Source organism: Sapajus apella, unplaced genomic scaffold (assembly GCF_009761245.1).
Source record: "Sapajus apella isolate SASKATOON/1434 unplaced genomic scaffold, GSC_monkey_1.0 scaffold16, whole genome shotgun sequence".
Lineage (NCBI taxonomy): Eukaryota > Metazoa > Chordata > Mammalia > Primates > Cebidae > Sapajus > Sapajus apella.
The window spans coordinates 14,921,731-14,946,308 of NW_022436956.1; the positions used below are offsets into that span (position 1 = coordinate 14,921,731).

General features: G+C 46.0%; 1 protein-coding gene across 1 annotated transcript in view; it reads right to left on the bottom strand.

Moving 5' to 3' along the window:
- Positions 1-24,578, bottom strand: part of POU2F3 (POU class 2 homeobox 3) — an 81,833-nt gene that overhangs the window by 19,714 nt on the left and 37,541 nt on the right. Inside the window, exon 4 of the mRNA XM_032285187.1 lies at positions 818-922. Within this exon, the coding sequence (XP_032141078.1) occupies positions 818-922 (105 nt within the window). The remainder of the gene's footprint in view (positions 1-817; positions 923-24,578) is intronic.

A 24,578-nucleotide genomic window follows, 5' to 3' on the forward strand; every position in this document is an offset into this window, starting at 1 on the left:
TGGGGTGGGAGTTGGGTGGGGCAAGCTATTCATTCTTAATAAAACCAATTTAGTTCAACAGAAAGTCCATTTCTCCCAGGTTTCTCCTACCAGACCAGGGCATAGGATTAACAATTCCAATGCTTGTGGGATCAGGGAGTTCTCTGTGATCCAGACCCCAGAGTTCTGCGCCCCACCCCATGAGGTTGAGCTTAGGTTTGCACACACAGAAAAGACCTTGCTGAATGGAAGGTGAAGGGACAGATGCACATTCTTATGTATTTCTGGGGGTGAATTCTTATGTATTTCCACAAGGAGTGGCTCTTTCTCCCCCAGGTGATCCCTGCTGAGAAGAGGTCTCATCACATGAAAGCCCTCCAGGACAGCCTCAGAAGCCTCTTTCTTCCCACACCTGCACTCCATTCTAGTTTGGCTCTGACATAAAACCTTAGGGGAGGCGGAATGGACCCACTGGGGATGGAAACATTGTCTAACCGTAGCAGCAGCTGTCAACCTAGGATTCCCCTGAATGTGGCTGGCAGACACCAGCAGCACAGCCGTTAGGTCCTTGGCTTTGGCAAGCCTGGCTCCTTTGTCCCTGAGAGGTAGAGGCCTCCCTCTTCACATCCCTAGGCAGTCTTCACCTGTGAGAGTCCTGTTTTAGAACCCCACTCACAGCCTCCAAATGTCTTTCTCACATTGCCTACAAGGGGTTCTTTAGAATTTTACGGATTCACAGAGTACCAAGCATGGAAGTCCAGCATCTCACAGAGAGATTGAATTAAACGTACTGGCCCACTGTGAATATCAGGGTTCCCTGGCAGGTCCTGGTATTTACCCCAGACATTTGGTTTCCAGACATCATGGCAGGTCCTTGACTCAGGTGGCATGGCCGATGGGAGAGGGTCTGCTGCAGAGAGTCACTGAGATCTTCAGTTTTAATCTGCAAGTGGAAGCAAGAGGAGAGTCAGTGCTGGACCCCATCAGGCGATCTCTGATGGACAGGGCAGGAAGATCCAGGCAGGAAAGCAGTGACAAGCCTGGAGAAGAGAGAGCTAGCCCAGGGCCTACTGGGCTGCAGCTTAATTTTCCTGCCTGTGTATGCCCTTCCTGCCAGGGCAGCTGGGTAGAGGCCTCTGTGAGTGGCACTGAAATGATAAAGGCAATGCTAGTGTGGTGACTTTCAAAAAAAATAAGGCTCGATGCAGGAGTTTGAGGCCAGCCTGGGCAACATAGCAAGACTTCCTCCCTAAACTAAAAAAAAAAAAAAAAAAATTAGCCAGGCATGGTGTTACATGCTGATGGCCCCACCTACTAGGGAGGCTGAGATGAGAGGATCATTCAAGCCCAGGAATTTGAGGCCGCAATGAGCTATGATCACACCACTGAACTCCAGCCTGGGTGACATAGTGAGACTGTGTCTCTTAAAAAAAAAAAAAAAAAAAAAAAAGATTAAATTCTTAGAAATTTTGAGATGATATTCTTTTTTTCTTAGGAGGAAGAATGTTAAAATTTATTTTAGGACAGGATAGTGATCCTAAATGGTATATTTCAAACTTTCTACCCCACAGAGTAAAAAACTGGCAACGCTCTGCTGATCTCCCCCAAATTCGATGTTTTATTTTCCTACATGGAATTTCATCTATGAAACCCCAAAGTCTGGGCACCACGGATCTGGAGGAGTCTCCCTCCCCATCCCGTCTGCCTCCACACCTCTCCATCCTCTGTGTCTGCCTCTGCAGCTGGCCCTCTTCGCCTGTGTGGCTTTGGTGACAGTCTTTGCCTGTCTCCCTGCAGGTGAAGGCATGTCTTCCTCACAGCCAAGTCTGCAGTTACAGCCTGAGGGGCATGTGGTGGTTTCCAAACTCTCTCTAGTCTCTACCACCCTGCAATGATAGCACTAACCACCCACTCGTGGGCTTCCCAGGTATCCCAGGCAGGGCAGGAAGGGCTGCTTGAGTCCACCCCTCCTCCCTTCTCAGGAAAACTACCCTCTTGCAGCGTTTCAGGAAGTCCCTTGGGTGGGGGGGGTTAAGGTGACTTTAAATTCATATAATGTGATGGCGGGGGGCGGAGGGAGGGAGCAGGGGGCAGGGCACAAGATCTAGACCATATCTCTTAAAAGACACTGGGGAGACCCTCCGATGCAGACATCTGTTGTTCCCTATCCAGATAGAAACTCTCAGCCACAGAGATGCTGGCTTAAACCATTTTCTTGGTCTCCATTGTGAATATCACTAATATCCTAGAGTATCTTCTGTTTGTGTTAGTTTAACCTAAGCCAGAAGTTCAGACTAACAGCTAAACTTGTGCTTACTCCTTGTGGGAAAAATTGGTGCTTTGGGTCACTAAAGAAAGGATTCCTTATAAACAGTTCTATTATAAAGACACACGCTTATGTTATGTTCACCACGACACTAGTCACAATAGCAAAGACGTGAAATCAACCGAAATGCCCATCAGTGATAAACAGGATAAAGACGATGTGGTAGATATACACTACGGAGTATTATGCAGCTATAAAGAGGAATGAGATCATGTCCTTTGCAGGAACCTGTATGAAGCTGGAGGCCATTATCCTTAGCAAATGAACGCAGGGTACCACATGTTCCCACTTACAAGTGTGAGCTAAATGATGAGAACGCATGGACACATAGAGGACATCAACACCCACTGGGGCCTATTGGAGGGGGGAAGGTGAGAGGAGGGAGAAGATCAGGAACAATAACTAATGGGTACTAGGCTTAATATGTGGGCGATAAAATAATCTGTATGATAAACTCCCATGATACAGGTTTACCTATAGAACAAACCTGCACATGTACCTCTGAACTTAAAGATTAAATAAAATGAAAAAAGAATTATCTTTGGTTGGACAACTAGGAAGATCCTACTAACATTAGAGACTGGGGAGGGAGCTAATTCCTAAATATGTGCCTTGCACATAATGGAAAGTCAGTGAACATTAATTGAACAAAAGACATAAACAAAACCCATCTCTCTGCAGCCTCCAATGAGGTACAGGGAGGAAAATATTAAACAGATGCATTGAATGCTGGCCTTGTTTCTAGCCCTAACTCTGACTCTAATTTACTATGTAATCTTGAGCAACCATTCAGCCTCTATGGGACTCAGTTTCCCTGTCTATTGTATGATACTACATGATTTTTCTCCCTAACTGTTGAAAAATGATATTACAGATTCCAATTCCCTAGTGCATTTGGGAGATCTGGCCAGTCAGATTGCTGCTGTGTTCTTACAGAGAGCAGATCCAAATGACACCAAGAAGCCCTGGTTGCACAGAAATTGGTAAGAAGATGGCTCTTCCAGGGACAGTCTTTGGAAATCATTCCTTTCACTTGAGACTATTATGGAATCTTGGAAGCAAAGAGAAGGAAGGGAGAGAGATGGGAAATAGCACTGCGGGGCAGAGAGCTAGACATTCAGAAAACTCGAAAACCATGGCTGCCTGGGAGTTGTCTCTAAGAGCCCCACTTCTTTGCCCCATGCCCCTTCAGCTGTGCCATCCACACTTGGCACATCTAAGAAAGTCTGGTGTCCTTGTTCTGCTCCCCAAAATTAGAGTTTTCACATCCTTAGATTCCAGGAAAACATCTGTTAGCAAGTTTTTAAAAACTAGAAATAGATGATAAACCACTTATTTCAAAATCACCACCACCACTACAACTTTAAGGTTTGCTCTGAGAGGAGATTTTACTTAAGCCAAGCATTTGTGGTCCCCACCTCTTCCCTTCATAACCGCCTCCTGCCCCTGGGCATCCGCCATCCCAAAGGGTCCTGGGGAGGCAGGATGGAGGAAGGGGGACAGAGAGAGAACGTGGAGCACTGGAGGTAAAATCATGCTGATGGAACAGCCTCTGGCAGCTTGGCCCAGCTCCATCTCAGAGGCAAGAGGCAGGGTTCCTCTGTAGACTCATTATGCACAAGGCAGAGATAAGGAGAGGCAGCTATGACAGAGCTTGAAAACATGTGCTTTGCCTCCAACCTGGGTACTATCTGTTAGAATCTGTGCCAGGTCTTCCTGGAACACTTAATTTCAGAAACCAGTGCCATCATAAAAGAAAACTCACCCTTTCATCTGCTTCCTGGATCAATTACCCTTCAAACTCTTTGGGGGGCACTCCCGACCTCCCAGTTGTAAAAACCAAGTGCCTGATAGCAGAAAAACCCTTTGGGTGTTAGTCTGGGGCTTTCTGACAACGCTCTGCATTATTTTTCTGATCTGTTTGCCCGACCTTTTACTCTTTTACAATGTTTATTTATTTATTTTTATCTTCTTTATAGTTACTCTGGATATGGAATCTTTTATTTTTCATAATTCATTACTCTCTGGCTGTGAAGTACTGATAGGTAACCCCAAAGGATACAATCCTAAACAAAGCAAATAGAAAGACAATAAAGGAGACTTCTTTCTTGATGACAGGTTCTTACATCTAAGCTTTAGTCCGTGGTCTCCATCAGCTGAGCTCAACAGGAAGGAAGAAGGATACACTGACAATGCCCACAGCCTCCAACAGACATGTTTGATACTCTCAGGGGGTCAGAAATGAAGAAATTAAGAAATAAAGTCCTTGAGGGTTTACAAAAATCTCTTTTTACAGCTGTTAAGGGGAAAAGGTTGGAAAGTTTCCAGGTGACTGGGTGTTGGCTGTGGATCTGGAAGATGAGATAGAGAGACTACTTTTGGATCCCATTGACTTCTAATGTGAGAACCAGAGGCAAATTGGATGAAAACCCAATTTCCCCCGTGCTTGTGAAAACCCAACCAAACCCACAGCCTGCCTGGAGTCAAGATCATCTCCAGGGTCTCTTTGGTGGTTCTTCTCATGCAAGTGGAGTGTTTCTCCAGACTTTACTCGGGATGGATGCATCCCTGGAGATGTGGGCAACCACAGGGTGCTCTACCGTGCCACAGCTGCTGAGCAGCCTGTCCACTTATTGGACAGGCGACAAGCTTTGTTAGTTTAGGATCCTCTCCACCCACTGTGCTGTGCAAAGGTATTACACTGAGTCTTGGGCAGTGACCAGGAAGGTAAAAAGGTATCAGGGATGATTATCTTTTCTGTTGCCAGTGAACTCCCTGACATCACTTACTTTAGAAAGCAGCAGCCTCATTCTGGAAGGAGAGAGAGCCCCTTCGGAGGAGGTGGAAACCCTTTATACATCCCTCCTTGGCTTTAGCCTCATAGCCAGGACGTGTGAGAACGAGTGTTCACACTTCCATCTCAGAGAAGCTCAGAGAACTTCAGAGATGGGTACAAACTCATACAGCCATACCCTGGCAAAGCTCCAATAAGAGAGTGGTCTCCTGACCCTCCTCTGGTGCTCTATCTACCAAAAAACACCACACATATCCCAAGGGTAGGAGAGAGAATAGTGATGGAAAAAGTGGCGTTCTGGCCCAGATGTACACTGGCACCTCCTTACTGACCATCTGTTTTGGGTTCATGGGATGTGGCATGGTGGGGCTGGGATATTCATGTTTAACTCCCTCCCCGTGACATTTTCACATGGCCCGCTCTGGGGGAAACAGCCCAACACTAATGAATATATCACTGGTGATGAAAATGATCAAAGCTGTTGTCTCAGTTGCATAACTCGTTTGTGGAAAGTGTTTCATAAACATTTCACAAGAAGGAGCGTTTCAAAGCGTGAACATCTCCCAACCTGCCTTCAATTACAGGCAAGATTTTTTTTTTCTTTCTCCCCACTTCTGCACTTCTCCCTAGCAGTGAGGAAGAGTTTCTGTTTTGTAACTGATCTATAAAGGACTGGCAAATGTATTCCTCATGAAAACATTCTAAAAATATATTCTAAGTGGTGGAATGGGGCAGACAGGTAGCTCATCTCAAGTGAACAGGGCTGAAAGTACCCCAAGAGATATTGGCTGCATTTTTGCTTGGGGGAGTCTCCCATCTCCATGGCTGTTGGCTGTTCCTTAAGAGCCCAAGGATTCTGCCTCCTCCGATGCCTCTGGAAAGTACTTGGGGAGATGACCTCATCCAGCCCCTGGACTCTAATCAAACCTATGATACAGCAGCCTAGGTGTGCCTTTGCACATGCAAACTGGGATTATCGCCCTGAGATCATCAAACCTCCACACAAAGGAGGGCTGGAAGAGAGGAGACAAATGACTCCTAGGAGGCTGGAACCATGTGGGGTTGCTACCACTAAAAAGAAGCCTTCTAAAAAGCCATCCTTATTTTTCCTGCATGTGCCTACTCTGAAAATGCAACCATCTTATCAGTCATGTTATTTAACGCTTTGGCTTCAGTTCGTAGGACACAGCATTGCTAGTGCTGATAGATGCATGAAAAACCCCATCATTTTAAGCCCATAAAAGTTTTCTTCTCCCTCTGGAATATAAATCCCTGAATTCAGTTCTAAAAATGTTGGGAGGAGGCTGTGCCTTCATGGCAGACCCACCCTCACTAATGCCTCATCGTGCCCAGGACTTAAATCATTTTTTTTTTTTTTTTTTTTTTTTTTGAGTCGGAGCTTCGCCCTTGTTGCCCAGGCTGTAGTGCAATGGTGCGATCTCGGCTCACCGCAACCTCCGCCTCCTGAGTTCAGGCAATTCTCCTGCCTCAGCCTCCTGAGTAGCTGGGATTACAGGCATGCGCCACCATGCCCAGCTAATTTTTTGTATTTTTAGTAGAGACGGGGTTTCACCATTTTGACCAGGATGGTCTCGATCTCTTGACCTCGTGATCCTCCCGCCTCGGCCTCCCAAAGTGCTGGGATTACAGGCGTGAGCCACCGCGCCCGGCAGGACTTGAATCATTTTAACTGAAGCACTGCTGCAGAGCCCTCCTGAGACACCTGTAGCATCCTCGCCAGTGGGCAGCTGCAGCGATGGGTGTTCTCTTTTGTGAACCTGATCCCCTCTGAGCCTGCATCTGCTGCTGCTCTCGGTGACCTACCTGGTAGAAGAGAAGACAGAGCTACCCTCTCTGGTTTTTTGACTAGGGGAAAGTACCACGCAGAACTTCTGATTTGCCCCCACAGAAGGCTGTTCTGCCCCTAAATAAGTGAAATGGCAGAAGGAGAGGGTGTGGGGAAGAAATGCTAAGCATCAAACTCTGTTTCCAAGCCCAGTGGCTGTTCTTGGAAGTGTCCGGTGTAAACATGCAGTTCATCATCACACTGTTTTGTTGTTGTTTTTGACATATTCCTGGGCTGCTTATCAGGGAAGCACTTTGCTGTCCTCAGTGCAGATGATAAAAAAGACATCCAGCAAATAAGCACAAGGCTGGAACCAATCAGGAGCCTGACTTCGGGACCCATACTTGCCTCTAGCTAGCTGCATGACCTAGTATTACATTACTTCACTCATCTTTGTAGTCCTAGATTATTCCTCCAAAAAAGAAGAGAAATAGACCAGATGGAATCTAAGGAGTTAATAATGTATAGAGGGTGGGAGAGTAGACTTATAAGCATATAAGTATGCTTACTATGTTACTAGACCCATTTTATAGATGAAAAGACTGAGGCTTACAGACATTAACAAATTTGCATAAAGTCACGCTGCTGGTAAATAGTGGAGCTGAGATTTCAGTCTAAGTTGGTCTGACTCCATACTTCTACACAGTCCTCTCTGCTATAGACTCTTTGGCCAGGCACAGTGGCTCATGCCTGTAATCCCAGCACTTTGGGAGGCCAAGGTGAGCAGAGCACAAGGTCAAGAGATCGAGACCATGCTGGCCAACATAGGGAAAACTCATCTCTACTAAAAATACAAAAATTAGCTGGGTGCGGTGGCACACCTGTAGTCCCTGCTACTTGGGAGGCTGAGGCAGGAGAATCATTTAAACCAGGGAGGTGGAGGTTGCAAAACCGAGATTGTGTCACTGCACTCTAGACTGGCAACAGAGCGAGACTCCATCTCAAAAAAAAAAGAATTATAGACTCTTCAAAGTTGTTTGGTGTAGGTTGTATTAGAAGCACGGAAGATATTCCAAAAAGTATTGATTCCCTTCCTTCACCATCAGAACTAGAAGGAAATAAAGATACCACCTGGATCATTTTACAGATATGATTTCTGAAGCCAGAGAGGGAAAGTAACTTGCTCAGGGAAACACAGCTGGAGCTGCAGTCCAGTTAGGCCTAAAGACCAAGCCAGGGCTGACTATCACGGGTCTGCTAACCCCCTATCCAGTGTCCAGTTCATTCTACCGCACTGCCACATGGCTCTATCATCTGTTTTTATCACTTTGAAGTTGTTGCCTACTCTGGCTATTGTAATAACTCAGTTGTAGCCCTAATCCTGCTCCTCTACTAAGATTTAGTCTCAGTCAAAAGAAAGAACTCTGAACCCCATTCAGAGTTCTCAAAGACTATGCAGGGCAAGGTTCAGAATCAGATAAACACACATCTGTTTGATATGGAAACATAACGCACTTGGCTTTCGAGCCAGCATCCTGTATTTCCTTGAGTCTCACATATACAAATTAACTACAAGGTATGATATTTGCTCTTACCTCCCCTGTTAGGAGAAGAGGTGAAGAGGGGAAAAAGGTGGCTCAGGAATGTCATGAAATTTCTGTCCCAGTGTGTATTTACTGTGGGGTTCCAGATGAATCCAATAAAATGAAGTGCATTTGGCCTTTGCTGAATGCACACCCGTGTGCACACATACCGTGTACTGCACCAACTTATGATCATGAAGCACTACACAGATTAGTTACAGGAGCATCGGCTCCAGAAAGAGAAAAAAATATTTTTTAAAGCACGGTAGAGATGAGAAACACTTTCAAATATACCACCATTTATTCTTCTTGATAATTCAATTAGAGAAGTAATCTTTTTTTTTCACCCGGCACAGGTGGGCTGAGGCCGAGAGAAGTAATCTTACCAAGCTGTTTTAACAGATACAGAAGCCAAGGCTCAGAGAATTTAAGCAACACTCACAACATCACACAGCTAGGAGGAGGAGAGCCTGGCTCTCTACATGGTGATTTGCCCTCCGGACCCCTCCCTTCTGTCTATACCATGCTGTGAGACAGCTGCACTGGGCCTCCCACTGAGAATTCTGGGCTTCTGGAAACTACTGAGAGGTGCTTGTTCACTCTGGGCTCTTCTGTGTACTATATATTGCTTTTATGTATGGTACACAGTTGGGGCAAACATTTCCAGACTACACTTACAAGTGTAATCTGGGACCTTCACACATATTTGTGGCCTAAATAGTTACTGAGAGCAAAGAGTTCAACAGGTCTGAATGGGAATCTCTTTGGCATTTTCTGAGTAAGCCTGTGATTTGGAAGTTTGCCCCTGAAGGGCATTGGATGAATGAAGCAAATGGTTATCTCTGATAATTTTTTTTTTTTTTTTGAGACAGAGTCTCACACTGTCCCCAGGCTGGAGTGCTGTGGCGCGACCTTGGCGCACTACAACCTCTGCCTCCCAGGCTTAAGCAATTCTTCTACCTCAGCCTCCGGAGTAGCTGGGACTATAAGCACACACCACCAAGCCCAGCTAATTTTTGTATTTTTAGTAGAGATGGGGTTTTAGTAGAGATGACTATGTTGGCCAGTATGGTCTCAATCTCTTGACCTTGTGATCTGCTCACCTTGGCCTCCCAGAGTGCTGGGATTACAGGCATGAGCCACCACGCCTGGCAGATCTCTGGTAATATTCATCTTTTAGTCTTCCAGGAAACCTGAGGTCCTCCTTGTCTCTTTTACTCCCGTGGCACCCCCAAATCAAGTGAGGCAGCCCGAGGTCTGTTCCAACTGCAGCTGGAAAAGGTGGTCTTCTACGTGGCATGCATGAAATACAGTTTCCTGCCCTATAATGGTTCCCTTTCCAGTTCAGTTTAGTTCAACATTTACCAAGCACCTATTATATACGAAAAGGCACTAGGGACACAAAGATGAATAGGAAGCCCCCAGGTTAATTGGGAGGCTGGGCAAATCAGAGCCATCTCCTACAGAGCGGTACTTCTAACATTCAGAAGCAAGTTCTAGGTGACAAAGGCTGCCATTCAATGTGTCAGGGAGGAGGATAGCTGGAGAAAAGGGAATGAGAGGAGGAAGACTCTCGGAAAAGAAGTCCATCTGAGCAACCCTGAAGGATGAAGAAGAATTTACCAGGCAGAAAAAGCAAAGAAAGTCCTCCCAGGAAGCGGAAGTGGCTCTGTCCAAAGTGGCAGAGGGTGAAACAGCACTTCCTCTTCCTGTTTAGGAACTACCAGCAATCCGGGACTGCGGCTGTCGGGGAGGGACAGGACAGGCGGGTGAGGAGGCAGGGGCTCAAGGCAGAATACAAAAGAGTGCAGAAGGGTCTCTGGGCAAGGCAAGGCGGAACTAAAGGGGAGCGACTGCGGTAAGGTTTTAGTTTTAGTTCAGTCATCCTAATAGCCCTGTGGAATACGGACTTGAAGAGAGCACAGCTATAGCCAGGGTAGCCAGGCAAAAAGCTATTTACTGCAATCCCCTAAGTAAGAGCTCAGGAGGATGAGCCTAAGGCCCAAACAGCAGAGACTGGAGAGGTTTTAGGATACAGAATGTATTTCCACCCCTAAAGGTTTCTCTTTTATAACAAAGGACTGTTTATTTCAGGAATTGTCTGTTGACTGCCTCCAGGATCAGAAGAACTGCACAGAAAAAAATCTGAAGGTCCCTAAGCCAAACTGTGAATCATAGATGCAACGGACAGCATTTGGGGTTCTAGAAGGCATCCACTTTCTAAGCCATATATTTCTGCAATGTTTGATTTTTAAAAGCTAATTCTTTTTTTTTTGTTTGTTTCATGAGATTTTATTTATTTTTTTATTGCATTTTAGGTTTTGGGGTACATGTGAAGAACATGCAAGATTGTTGCATAGGTACACACATGGCAGTGTGATTTGCTGCCTTCCTTCCCTTCACCTAAATCTGGCATTTCTCCCCATGCTATCTCTCCCCACCTCCCCACCTCCCCGTCCCTCTCCTATTTCCCCCCAACAGACCCCAGTGTGTAGTGCTCCCCTCCCTGTGTCCATGTGTTCTCATTGTTCAACACCCGCCTATGAGTGAGAACATGCGGTGTTTGATTTTCTGCTCTTGTGTCAGTTTGCTGAGAATGATGGCTTCCAGGTTCATCCATGTCCCTTCAAAGGACATGAACTCATCATTTTTGATGGCTGCATAATATTCCATGGTGTATATGTACCACATTTTCCCTGTCCAGTCTATCATCGATGGGCATTTGGGTTGGTTCCAGGTCTTTGCTATTGTAAACAGTGCTGCAATGAACATTCGTATGCATGTCTTAATGTTAGATTAGAAAACATTAAGATGCAAGTCAGTAAGCATTCAAAATGTCACATAGCTATATAGAATGTTACAGTTTACAAGATGTCAAAGTTAGCTGCAGAGCTGCTTCTTTTGCCTGGTGAAAAGGGCGTCTTGAAAGGTTTAAAGGTACATTATCTAAATGAGCATATATATATACATATATGAAAATATGCATATGTATATAATACATATGTATATATATATATATATTTTTTTTTTTGAGACAAGTCTCACTCTGTTGCCCAGGCTGGAGTGCAGTGGTACAATCTCAGCTCACTGCAACCTCTGCCTTCTGGGTTCAAGTGATTCTCCTGACTCAGCCTCCTGAGTAGCTGGGATTATAGGCGCATGCCACCATGCCCAGCTAATTTTTGTATTTTTAGTAGAGATGGGGTTTCACCATGTTGGCCAGGCTGGTCTCGAACTCCTGACCTCATGGTCCACTCACCTCGGCCTCCCAAAATGCTGGGATTACAGGCCTGAGCCACCGCGCCTGGCTATTTAAAGCAACAACTCGAATTGATCTCTTTGTCCACATCTTGTGTCACTGTCTCACAGTAGGCAACAGCTGGGGTGTGGCCCACAGACCTCACTTGCACATCTCCATGCTGTTCTGCAGTTTACAAAGCACTTTTAAATGGATTTCTGTTGATTTTCAGAATACTTTCATGAGATTGAAAAGGCAGGTAATGTTATTCCTGCTTAAGGAAAACAGGATTCATAAATAGTAAGAGATTTGTCCAAGGCACATGGCTGGCTAGCAGAAGAGCTGTGAGTTGAACTCAAGTCATGTATTCAGCATGCCTTTCAAATGCCTAGGATTTTATCTGGAAGCCTTCCTAAATAAGTGGATTTTCAGTCACAGGAATCTATCCCTTGAAGCTCCAAAGCCTTTTATCTCAGTTTTGGATAGATATTTATTGGTTTCTTTTTGAACAGAGATCTTGCTAAAAGGTATCATATACATCCCTATTCTGCCTTAAAGCACACCTGAAAGATAATTTAGTCAATGACTCAGAGTCATAATTTCAAACTCGTTTTAAAAGCAACCATGCCCTCAGGGATACTGAAATGTTTGACTTCTGTTGGCCCATAGCACTATAAGGCCCCAGGCTGCCCTTTTTTCTTGTTTTTTTTTTTGTTTGTTTGTTTGTTTTTGTTTTTCTTTATTTGTTTGTTTTTTGCAGCTCTGAGCTTTGCTTTTCCCAGTTTTTTTTTTTCTTCTTTTCTCACAATCAAGTTTATCTCTGCTTCTACTGGTATGCTTGCTTTCAGCAATCCTGTATCCCAGTTTTAATTTGCACTTTTATCTGCTAAGGGACAGAAAAACCAAATCATTAAGCTCAGAGCAACCATCTATAAATAACAGTTTAAGCCTCAGAGAAAGGGCCTGGCTTGAGGTCTCATTTACTTCCTTCTTACTGTCAGCTGTCTAACTAGGGGAGGCTGCGGGCTTTCTGGATACGTGAGGTAATGCAGCACTGCCATGAAGCTCTCTTTAACACTGGACTTGGGCTTTGGTTTAATTTGTATTGACTATGTGCCTATCCTATTACGCCTATTATCCTGGCACAGGGCTCTAGGCACAAGGGTGGGCTGAACCTACTCAATTGACAATTTAAGATAAATTCCCTAAGGCTATGGAGCAGCTACCAAATTTGTTACAGAAAGGCTGAGTGGACTTGAGCTAAAGGACTCTATGAGTGTATCTCAGTTTCCCTATGCATAAAAGGGAAATAATCTCTGATACATTCCCATGTCTCAAGGGTTAGGGCTGAATGTCCAGAAAACCTATTCCAGGGAGGGCTTTCCTTATGTCTGTCACTAAAATTATTGAAGACATGAGTTTTGCACATTTATTACCTGGGAGATCTATCTTACTTACTATGGCCTGCCCAGCACAATGCATAATGTCCATCACTTAGTAAGTGCTTATTAAACATATGTGGTACTCATGCATAAATATGTTAGACAGTCCTCGAATATAGGAAAGTGAGTCTCAGAGAAGTCAAATGACCTCCCAAAGGCCATATAGCTAAGAAGTGACAGAGCTTGACTCTAGCTCTGACCAAATCCCCCAAATCAACCCTCTTTCCACTGTATCATATGACTAAAAAGGTCCAGCCAAACTAGGCTGGTTTCCTTTCATATCAGTTTTTAGAATGGGGGATCAGACAGATACCATCATTGAAATCTTTATATATGTATTTATGTACTGTCCTGGAGGTCAAGATGAGGTCATATGGGATGAGATAGGGTTGATTAACGATGGGTCAGTGTCATCTAGGAGGGACATCTCCAGTGGCATGCCACAGGACCCCGTTTGTGGTCCAGTGTGGCCAGGAATCTTATTGGTAACGTGGATGGAGACGTAGCATGTATATTTATTACATCTCTGCATGAGGAGCAGGACCAGCTAATACTCTGCACGGACATCAAGATCAAAACAAAAGAAAACAAAAAACAAAAGCTCAAACATATGGCAGGAAGGGAAGCAATTCATAAGATAAAACATAGGAAGAAATATAAAAATCCTTTACTTAGAAATATGAAAATTAACTGCACAAGTTGAGACAACAATTTATATGAAAAAATACTTGAGACACATTAACTGACTCAAAGAACATGTAAGCTGACAGTGTGACACAGTTATCTTTTAAAAATCCCATGGGATGGGTGGTACTAACAGAAGCAGAGTATCCGAATGGAGGGAGTTTCCCGTACTAGACTGCATCGTCCCATGAGGGCAGGCCTCATTACTGCCTTATTTGCAGCTGGCGCAAGTAGAAATCAGGGCAAGAGAAAGGCATAGTACCTGCTCAATAAAAATGTGTCGAATGGGTAAATGGATGGCTGGATGAACAAATGGTTGCACCATGCTCTGGCCTGCCTGGATCTCATCTGAGCATTGAGCATTATGCCGTACACTTGCGGATCGCATACTTAAAGGGAGTGATTGGCAGACCAAAGCACATGCATGTAAAGGCAACAAGGCACAAACGAGTTCAAGGAGCTCATCGCAGCATTGTAAAATAAAGTATCCGAAGCATCCTCATATCCATGGACTGGGGATTGGGAAAAGTAAGATTATGTTAATAGAACAAGCCAGGTGCGGTGGCTCACACCTGAAATCCCAGCCCTTTGGGAGGCCAAGGCAGGTGGATCACTTGAGATCAGGAGTTCAACACTAGCCTGGCCAACATGGCAAAGCCCCATCTCTATTAAAAAAATATATAAAAATTAGCTGGGCATGGTGGTGGGTGCCTGTAATACCAGCCACTGGGGAGGCCAAGACAAGAGAATTGCTTGAACCCTCGGGGTGGAGGTTGCAGTGAGCTGAGATAGCTGCACCCTGGATGGCAGAGCAAGAAAAAAAAACCAGAAAAACTCTAAAACAATAGAATATTATGTGGTCATTAACAAAAATCATGTAAATCTTGTACTACCATGAAACAATCTATAAATATTGTTTTAAATTTTTAAAAGAAAGTCACTAAAGAATACATGCAGTATATACATATGTTTGTAGGCATTTTTTAGACTCCACAAAAATGTATACATTTCCATTTGTAATATATATCCAGAGAAAAAGTCCTCTAGACATACATACACTACTCTGATAAAAGGAGTTACCTCTGGAAGAGGACTGAGAGTGAACAGGTATTAAAAAAAAATGTTCCGCTGGGCGCGGTGGCTCAAGCCTGTAATCCCAGCACTTTGGGAGGCCGAGGCGGGTGGATCACGAGGTCAAGAGATTGAGACCATCCTGGTCAACACGGTGAAAACCCGTCTCTACTAAAAATACAAAAAATTAGCTGGGCATGGTGGTGCGTGCCTGTAATCCCAACTACTCAGGAGGCTGAGGCAGGAGAATTGCCTGAACCCAGGAGGCGGAGGTTGCGGTGAGCCAAGATCGTGCCATTGCACTCCAGCCTGGGTAACAAGAGTGAAACTCCGTCCCCCCCAAAAAAAAAAAAGTTCCTTTTTATCTCTGTTATGAAATGTTTTATAATAAGAAAGTGTGCGTGTATTAAGTATATAACTGCTTTAAGGAAGGCAATCGGCAGCATGACTATGGAGCTGTTTACAGATCCGGGATATTTACACAGAAAAGAGATGATTTCAGGATGATGACTCTTCTCAAATATTGAAGGGATGCCCTGTGATCAGGACAGAGACAGGCCCTGTGATCAGGACAGAGACAGGCCCTGAGACAGAGGCGGGCAGAGTGACCAAGAGAGATGACGGCGCCTACCATTTCAACCCGCTCAGCCCTGGAGCAGGCTAGTAGCAAGTCTGAAAACCCAGGATGAGTTTTGGCAGAGACACAGGACCACGGGCCATCTGATAGGGGAGTCGCCAGAATTTGTATACAAGGCATAGGCCATGCTGGAATCACTGTGTCTTAGACTTTTGAGGCTCATAATTAGTAAACATTTTTTTGAGAGTTAGATACAGTTGTTTCATTTTGCTAAATGGGAATGTTAAAGTAACGAACACCATCACTCTGACCTTCATTTCATTACATGCACTAAATATTTTAACACCAAAAATGCAAAATCTTGAATGATAAAAATGGAATATATTTAGTTCTATACAATGGCACTCCTTTTCTCCTTTTTAAATTTCACTGCAGAGGGTGAAAACTGAGTCATAAGATGTTATATTATGAATAAACCAACGTGTCAACACACAGGATTAAAGGGAGGAAGGCAGCCTTGTGCCAGAGTAGCGGGGTTCTGCAGGACACTGCTGACAACGGGGGATGGACGGCCTCAAGGACCCATCAGCCCCAAGAGTCTGTGAGTCTCAGACTCACCCCAGGGCTAGAGGCTTAACCGAAATTCATCTCCACAGTTTGTGAAAAATAATGTCACAGTGATGCCAAGTGCCACTGGATGTCCCCAGCCACACTGTTTCCATTCAAATGACCAGGAGAGGGCAGCCCCAGAATGGATGGCCCTGTTACTTCCCAAGCAGTATTTATTAAGAGCCCTGTTCTGGCTTGGGATAGTTAGCTGACCTAATTACCAACCTCAAACTGGGTTGGTCAGAGTCCTGCACACACTCTGGGTCCCTAGAGGCTAGGTCCTAGCACCCAACAACCACCGAGCCAAAACTGAGATGCCTCTGTAAACAGCTCCCGGGCCCAGCCGGCAAGTGGTGGAGTTGGGCAATATTTACCGGAGCTGACTGGATGGAGCCCACTCCACACTCTATTTGCATAAAACCAATAAATTCACCTTCCTGGGAAAAGGGGGCAGGTTTTGTGGATTACTGGCTGCAACAGGGAGCAAAGCAGCTGGAAGAGCAGAGGAGATGGGCATTCGCGGCCCCCAGGAAGCAGGGTGATAGGCAGGTGGAGAGGTTCAGCCCAATAATCCAACCGTACATTTATTTGCTTACTTATTTAATTAATTTATTTATTTTTGAGATGGAGTCTTGGTCTTGTCACCCAGGCTGGAGCGCAGCGGTGAGGTCTCAGCTCACTGCAATCTCTGCCTCCCAGGTTCAAGTGGTTCTCCTGCCTTAGCCTCCCAAGTAGCTGAGATTATAGGTGTGTGCCACCATGCCCCACTAATTTTTTGTACTTTTAGTAGAGATGGGGTTTCGCCATGTTGGCCAGGCTGGTCTCAAACTCCTGACCTCAAGTGATCCACTCGCCTCCACGCATTTATTTAGTACACACTTACTGAGTGCACCAGAACTAAACAGTGCCAGGCACTGTTCTACAATATTTCCCAAATATTTCACCGCCGGGTGGGGAGGCATGTGCACACAGGTGCATGCGTGCGCGCACACACACACACACACACACGAAGCCCATTAAGGCACACAGGTGGAGGTAGTGGTGGTGGAGGGCCAGTTGGAGAATGAGGCATTTGAGCTGAGTTTGGAAAGATGAACAGGAACCTGAGAGAGAGATGGGAAGTAGGGAGAAGGGAGGGGGCGTGGGCAGGCTAGGGTCAGGGCTCATGCAAACCAGAATCAAGACACCTACTTCTCTGTTCCTCTCTGCTTTTGGGAGCTTCTGTCATTCCAGGCAGGATTCTCATTGCTTCCAGGTGGTATTTGGAAGTCCTTAGGACCCAGGGAAGGAGGGGAACTAGAGGCCTCTTATGCACTTGGACTCCCCACATCCTCGGAGGCCTGCCTGAGCAGGATGGGGCAGCCCACTGGGTCACTGATGGGTTGCTGCATCCTGGAAAAAGTTACAAATCTCAGACACTGCTGCTCCCTACCTTGTTTTATGCCAGAAAAGCACCTGTCCCTTCTGGGCCACGTGGGCAAGGGCAGCCTCTGTCGAGTCCAGGGAGTGCCCTACTAGCTAGAAAGCTGCCCTCTTCCTGCGCTGACAGGCCGACCTTATGGAAGGCACCAAATCCTCCAAAAGAAAGTTGGTTCTGGTTCATGTTGGACACCTAGGGAGGGACTCCTTGCCTTCAGGTAGCTTCACTGCTTCCCTTTCCAAGGCAGAGTGGTTAGCCTTCTCTGGCTTGGCAGCTCTCGCCTTAGAGTCCAAGTTCAGCTTGATCACTCTTCTCAGCCACACTTGCAAAAGTCCCAGTCCAGAGCTAGGAGCACAGCTCCACCACTGGCCTCTGCAGGAACCCGCCTTTACTCCCAGTGACTGGCTATCCAAATCTTTCTAAGCTAGTTTACCAGCTGCATAAGTGGCCTGCAAAACCCACTTCCAAGCCCTCAGATGAAACCATCCACAATGATGGCCTAGGTTGAGTTTTTAAAAATGTCTTGTTAGAATCACACACTGTGAGATGTCATCAAGGGGGAAAAAAGAAACATAAAACTCCTAATATAGAATATAGAATGTCATCTATGATATAGAATATATAATATAGAATATCATCCATGGGCTTGATTTTGCTTTAAGCAAAGCCCATAGATGATATTTGGCTCTAACTGACCATAAACAAATTCATTCTTTGTTCTCTGAAAAGATTCAGTCTCTCTTTTTTTTTTTTTTTTTTTTTTTTGAGACAGAATCTGTCACCCAGGCTAGAGAGTGCAGTGATGTGATCTTGGCTCAATGCAACCTCTGCCTCTTGGGTTCAAGTGATTCTCATGACTCAGCCTCCAGAATAGCTGGGATTACAGGTGCACGCCACCGTGCCTGGCTAATTTTCGTATTTTTAGCAGAGACAGGGTTTCGCCATGTTGGCCAGCCTGGTCTTGAACTCCTAGCCTTGATCCACCTGCCTCAGCCTCCCAAAGTGCTGGGATTACAGGCGTAATAGAGCCACTGCACTATTTCTTTAAATGCAGGTTCTCTGGTGAAGGAAAACGATATTTCATTTACAAAACCTGATTGTATACAACACTTCAAAAAGCACCCTGCTAGGTACAGTGAGGCATGCCTGTGTTTGCCTGGCCCGGGCTGAGTCTTGCATGAACTTTCTTATGACTGCTCTAGCAGTGGCTGAGTCAAGCCCAAGGCCACAGGCAAGAACACTCAGAAGAAGGCCAGCAGTTGGGGGAATCTGAGCAGCGCTGCCATCTAGAAACGAAGGAACCAGAGGTCTTTGGAGCCTCCCAAGGGCAAAGCTAAGAAGAAGGGGAGAGCTAGAGCCACGTGGATATGACAAGAACAACTGGAGCCAATATTGCTACAAAATTGTTACAATAGGAACAATAACAACTCACATTTATTGAGTGTCTATTATGTCCAAGACACTTTACACTCAAGATCTCATTGAATCCTCCTCCTAACAGCATTATAAGGTTGATTCTATTTTTCCTCTCATTGAACAGAGGGGGAAACTGAGGCATGGAGCATATAATTCACCAGGTTACACAGATTCTGTTGGTGGAGCCAAGGTTCAAAGCCAGGTCTGTGCAATGCCGGAGCTCAATCTGCCACCACACCGTCCGCTATAGGACTGGAACCAGGGACAGCCCACAGCAGTCTATGCTGACAAAGTGTATGGGAGGAAATATTAGTAGATGCCAGCGCAGGGGAGGGAGGGGCTGCCAAGAAAGAAAAGCACAACAGGATGTAAACTCAGGATCTTCAGCAGCTGGGAGCCAAGAGGGCTTTGGTGGAAGAGGGAGGGAAGTCTCAACACTTGATCTGAACACAAGCATCAGAGGTCCAGGAGGGTATGGGGGCCATGAAGGCAGTGGTGATTAGTGGGACAAGCTGGATTTGGAGGCAACAGACCTGCATGGAGCAGAGCCCCTGTGATCCAGCAGTCTCCGGGTAAAGGGAACAGAGCAAGTCCCAGCTCCGCTACTGAGTTGCAGGCCATTCAGCCATCCTGAGCCTCAGTTCTCTTCTTTGTTAAATAAGAGTAGTAACACCCACTTCACACAGTTCTTACGAGCGGAAAAAACCTATTGGCTTAGAGAAGGCCTCTGGAAATTGTCAAGCAGAGAGGGACATAAAGCTAGATGTGACCTGGTATCGGGTGGGAACCCTACAGGTACACAGAAACAGCACCTGAGCCCCAGGGCGGCCTCCAAAGTCACTCGAGGGCCAGACTAGGGGGAAGGAAGTTTGAGGTGGAAAAAGCTTATTTTTAGCCAAGGCAGTGACTCTCTGGTTGGTTACCAGAGCTGCAGGCACAGCCTTCTCTGACTTGGGGGCAAAGAGAAAACCAGGGCCCGCCCCCTCCCTACAGGCACACACAGGCAAACATTGCCTCCTCCCTGGACCCTTCTCACGCACAGGCCCAGGGAGGCGGCTTCTTGAAGGGCCAGGGAACCCTCTTTGGGTGGGAACCCTTCTTCACCCCACCCTTTACCTGGCAACCCTCCCTGAGCCTGCAGATACTATCTCTACCATCCCAGCTGGCAAGCCCCAGCCAGGAGAAGTCTGCGGGAGTCGGTATGAGTGACAGGGCTTTGGAAACATGGAAAAGTACTGGACACATGTCAAGTGAGCAGCTCTGGGTAACATAAGGTCATGTTTCATTTGCAGGAGTTTCTCTCTCTCTCTCTCTGTCTCTGTCCCCTTTCTCTCAAAAGCAGTCGGGTATGATAGAAAGTCAGACAGGCCTCTTAAATCTGAGCTCCACCTTGAGCAAGTTACTTAACCTCTCTGAGCTATAGTTTCCCCAGCTGCATAATGGGAAGAATAATGCTTACCTCACCAGGCTGTTGTAAGGATTAATTAGGTAATCTCAAATAAGATATCACCTATGTAAATTGCCTGGCACAGCACATCAACTTTGGTTTGAATCCTGGCTCTAAGCAAGTTGCTTGACCTCTCCTAGCCTCAGTTTCTTCATCTTTAAAATGGAAATATAAAATCTACTGCTCTGGGTGTCTATAAGGTTTAAATGAGATACTGCATGTAAGGCAATCAGCCCAGTTCCTATAATAAACTAAAGGGTCAATAAATGGTATTAACTTTCCCTGTTATTGTTTGGGGCTAAATCCAGCTTCCCTTTCCTCGGCCTTCTCCCTCCTTTGTTCTCATTGTTCTGCACCGCACACCTGAGCCAAGAGGAGCATTCCATCTCTGCTACCCATCCAGAATGCAGGCACAGCTCATGCCACTGCTCGAGCTGGAACCAGCTAGGCCCAAACCCCGTGCCACAGTGGGCTTTTTGGTGGTGTTTGGGGCTGTCTGGTAAACCAGCAAGTACTAGGCATAGGCTTCTGGAGTACCCAGACAGCCGTTCCTGTTCCTCTGTGCTGTTCACTAACCGGCTCGCCACAGAGCTTGGTCCAGCCAGTACTGGGGCTGCTGCCCAGGCTACAAACAGGAAACAGCTGACACCTGAGCCTCAGGCCAAAGCACTCAGCAAGGCTGGCAAAAGAGGACAAATTCCCACCTCTCCAAAAACAAACACGTTTACCAACTGCTTCCCGCCCACGCTTGCGGAGGGCAGCGAGGCTGAGACTGGGAGATGATGGATCCCAGAAAAAACTTACCTTTCTAGTAGCATCTGCAGCCCTCTAACCTGGTGCAAGCCCAGCTAAGTAACCACACAGGGAGAAGGGTGGTAGAGAAAATGATGGGTTCTCATTCATCAGAAAATAATAAGAGCTAATGTTTATTAGTGGATTATTATATGCCAGACATTATTCTAAGTATTTTATAGATCTTACTATTAATTCTTACGCCATCCCTAGGAAATAGATACTCTTACTGTTCTCATCTTCACATGAGGAATCAGAGGCACAGAGGAGTTGACCGATACGGGCAACGTAACCCAACCACCACATCACTCGGCCTCCTGAGACAAGCAGGCAGTGGAATGAGGAGAACCACAGAGCCGGGAGCCTGGCAAGCCGGCTTTAAATACAGACTTCTCTGTGAACAGTGTTATGACGGGAAAATTCCTTAACCACCCGGTGCCTCAGTTTCCCCAACTATGGAATAGGGATGATACCCACTACTTCATAGGGTTGCTATAAATATTAAACAAAAGAATGTATATAAACCCTTTTATGCTCAGTGCCTGGCACACAGAGTTCAAGAAATACTTGATTATTACATTATCTTGACTACAATGGGGACATCGCTTTGGAGAAGGGAGTTATTTTTATTATTATACTTTAAGACCTGGGAAACATGTACAGAAGGTGCAGGTTTGATACATAGGTGGTATACATGTGCCATGGTGGTTTGCTGCACCCATCAGCCCGTCATCTACATTAGGTATTTCTCCTAATGCTATCCCTCCCCTAGCCCCCAACCCCCAACAGGCCCTGGTGTGTGATGTCCTGGAGTTATTTAATCTTGCCAATTATCTCTTGCCTGAAAATTCTGCTCCACACCCACCTAATCACTCAATCAGCCCAGCTCATTCCCCGTGGGGGTGGTGCTGGTTTACACACCCCTTGCTCTGACATTTTTAGGAATTTTTCAGACCCATCTCCCTCATTGCATAGACAGCAAGTAAGTTCTCTGAGGGCAGAGGCTGTGTGCGTTCTTTCTGGGGTTACCTTTTCCTGCTGCAGGGAAGGCCTCCACTTTCCACTGCCTTGTATTTCTATGTGGAAGGTCTAGTCATACCTGGCTGTCTGTCTCCTGGTAAGAGAAACGACTTATGCCCTTGGTGGGTCAAGGTCAGTTGTTCTCACTGGGGATGACAGCTACTGCGGGAGATGTTTTCTGAAATCTGGTTTCTCTGACTGTCTTAATAATTAGGAGGCTTGGCTTGCATTTATTGGGCAGAAGGCAGGTATTCTAGACATCTTGCACTGCAGAAGACAGTATCAAACAAACACTTATTTGTATCCCATACAGCTTTTTACATGACTTTCAAGTGCCCCACTGGACATCTGTGTCAGTGAATAGCCTGCTCTAATCAAATAAGTCCAAAACCCAATTCTATTTTTTTATATAAACACAAAGTATCTTTTGCACACCCTTAATACGCATTTTACCCAGGGATGCCATTTTCTGTGTTAATAGAGGAAAGATTAGATTTGGTTGGAGCTTTACCAAGAGTTGTTGAACATTTTGAAAGCCCGTGGCTTTTGAGCAGCCAGGATAGCATTCCAGTATCAGCCTGTATTTGTGTCTGTCACATTCATAGAGGCATGAGCATCCCACTGCCTCATTAAACCTCTTAGGGGAGTGTGTCTAAGGATATATTTGCTGAAATACACATTGTTTTATTACTACTTTGCTTTTTCCTTTTTATTCAAGTTAGACCATATTACTGATACATATATATATGTGTGTGTGTATACACATTTTTTTTTTTTGAGACGGAGTCTCACTGTCGCCCAGGCTAGAGTGCAGTGGCGTGATCTCAGCTCACTGCAACCTCCGTCTCTTGGATTCAAGCAATTTTTGTGCCTCAGCCTCCTGAGTAGCTGGGACTACAGGCATGAGCCGCCGTGCCTGGCTAATTTTTTTGTATTTTTAGTAGAGATGGGGTTTTACCATGTTGGCCAGGCTGGTCTCAAACTCCTGACCTTAGGTGACCCACCTGCCTCAGCCTCCCCAAGTGCTAGGATTATAGGCATGAGCCACCATGCCTGGCCTATGTTTTCTATAAATTTCACTCTAGGATACTAAAGGGGTATTACAGGAGCCTCATTACAAGAGACACTGGGTCTGATAAAACTGAGAACATCAGGTTTAGAAGGAGGTGGAGGTTGTGGCTTGGCCCCATCTGGGCCTTCTGTTCAAATCTGCCTGTTGACTAGGAGGGTGCTTTTTAAATTTTTCTTTTTTTTTTTTTTTTTTTTTTTTTGAGATGGAGTTCATCTCTGTTGCCCAGGCTAGAGTGCAGTGACATGATCTTGGCTTACTGCAACCTTGCTTCCTGGGTTCAAGTGATTCTCCTGCCTCAGCCTTCTGAGTATGCGCCACCATGCCCAGCTAATTTTTTTTGTATTTTTAGTAGTGAAGGGGTTTCACCATGTTGGCCAAGCTGGTCTCAAACTCATGGCCTCAGGTGAAACACCTGCCTGGGCCTCCCAAAGTGCTGGGATTACAGGCGTAAGCCACTGCACCCAGTCAGGAATGTCCTTTTAGATGTGTGTTCCACCAGTTCTATCTGTGCCTGGTGGCTGTGTTTAATTCTGCAGTGAGGTCTTAGAAAGCCCGTGTGGCCAAACATCAAAACCATATCTCCAACACAGCTCCATCTGTCAGGCTCCTGCATCTACATTTCTGCTTTGATATTTTGGAAGTGAGGGAGAAGGTATTATAAACTGACCCTGAAAACCCAGCTGTACTGCTTATGGTTGAGCAAAATGTGGTTTGTTGGCTCCTGATCCTCTTCTCTTTCTTAGCCTGCCCCACCCCACCACCCCCGAATCCTGGGTCCACTAGGAAGTACAGGACTGGAAGCTGGATGCTGGAGCAGAAGCAAGCGATCCTCAGGAGAACAAGGGTCTTCCAGTCCTCAGTTCTCATCCTCCCAGGGAGGTCTCGGAGCCTCCCTCCTGCATGCTGCAGCCACTACCTGGAGGCTCTATTCTCCTGGCATGGCTTTCTTAGGCCCTCTGAACCAGCCCCACCAACATGAGTGTAGCGCCGTGGCTTCCCTCTCCTCTGCGGCAGATGCTACATCTTCCCCACTGGGCTGGGAGCTCCTGTGGGCAGGGACCGTGGTGTACTCTTCTCCATCTTCCCAATAGTCAGCTAAGTGCAGGTTGGTGGAACTGAACAATCCAACATGGTCTATTCATTCCCTCCCTTGCTCTCTCAGGCTCAGTGGCTTTGGTGCCTGCTGTCCTGAGGCTGCTCCTGGGGCCCGAGGCTTACTCTGCCATCACTGCAGACCCTCCATGGCCAGCTCTAGGACCTGGCACTGCTGCCCCTGCATCTCCCTCACTGGCGTCCCTGGAGAGGCCTCTCCAACATGCTGG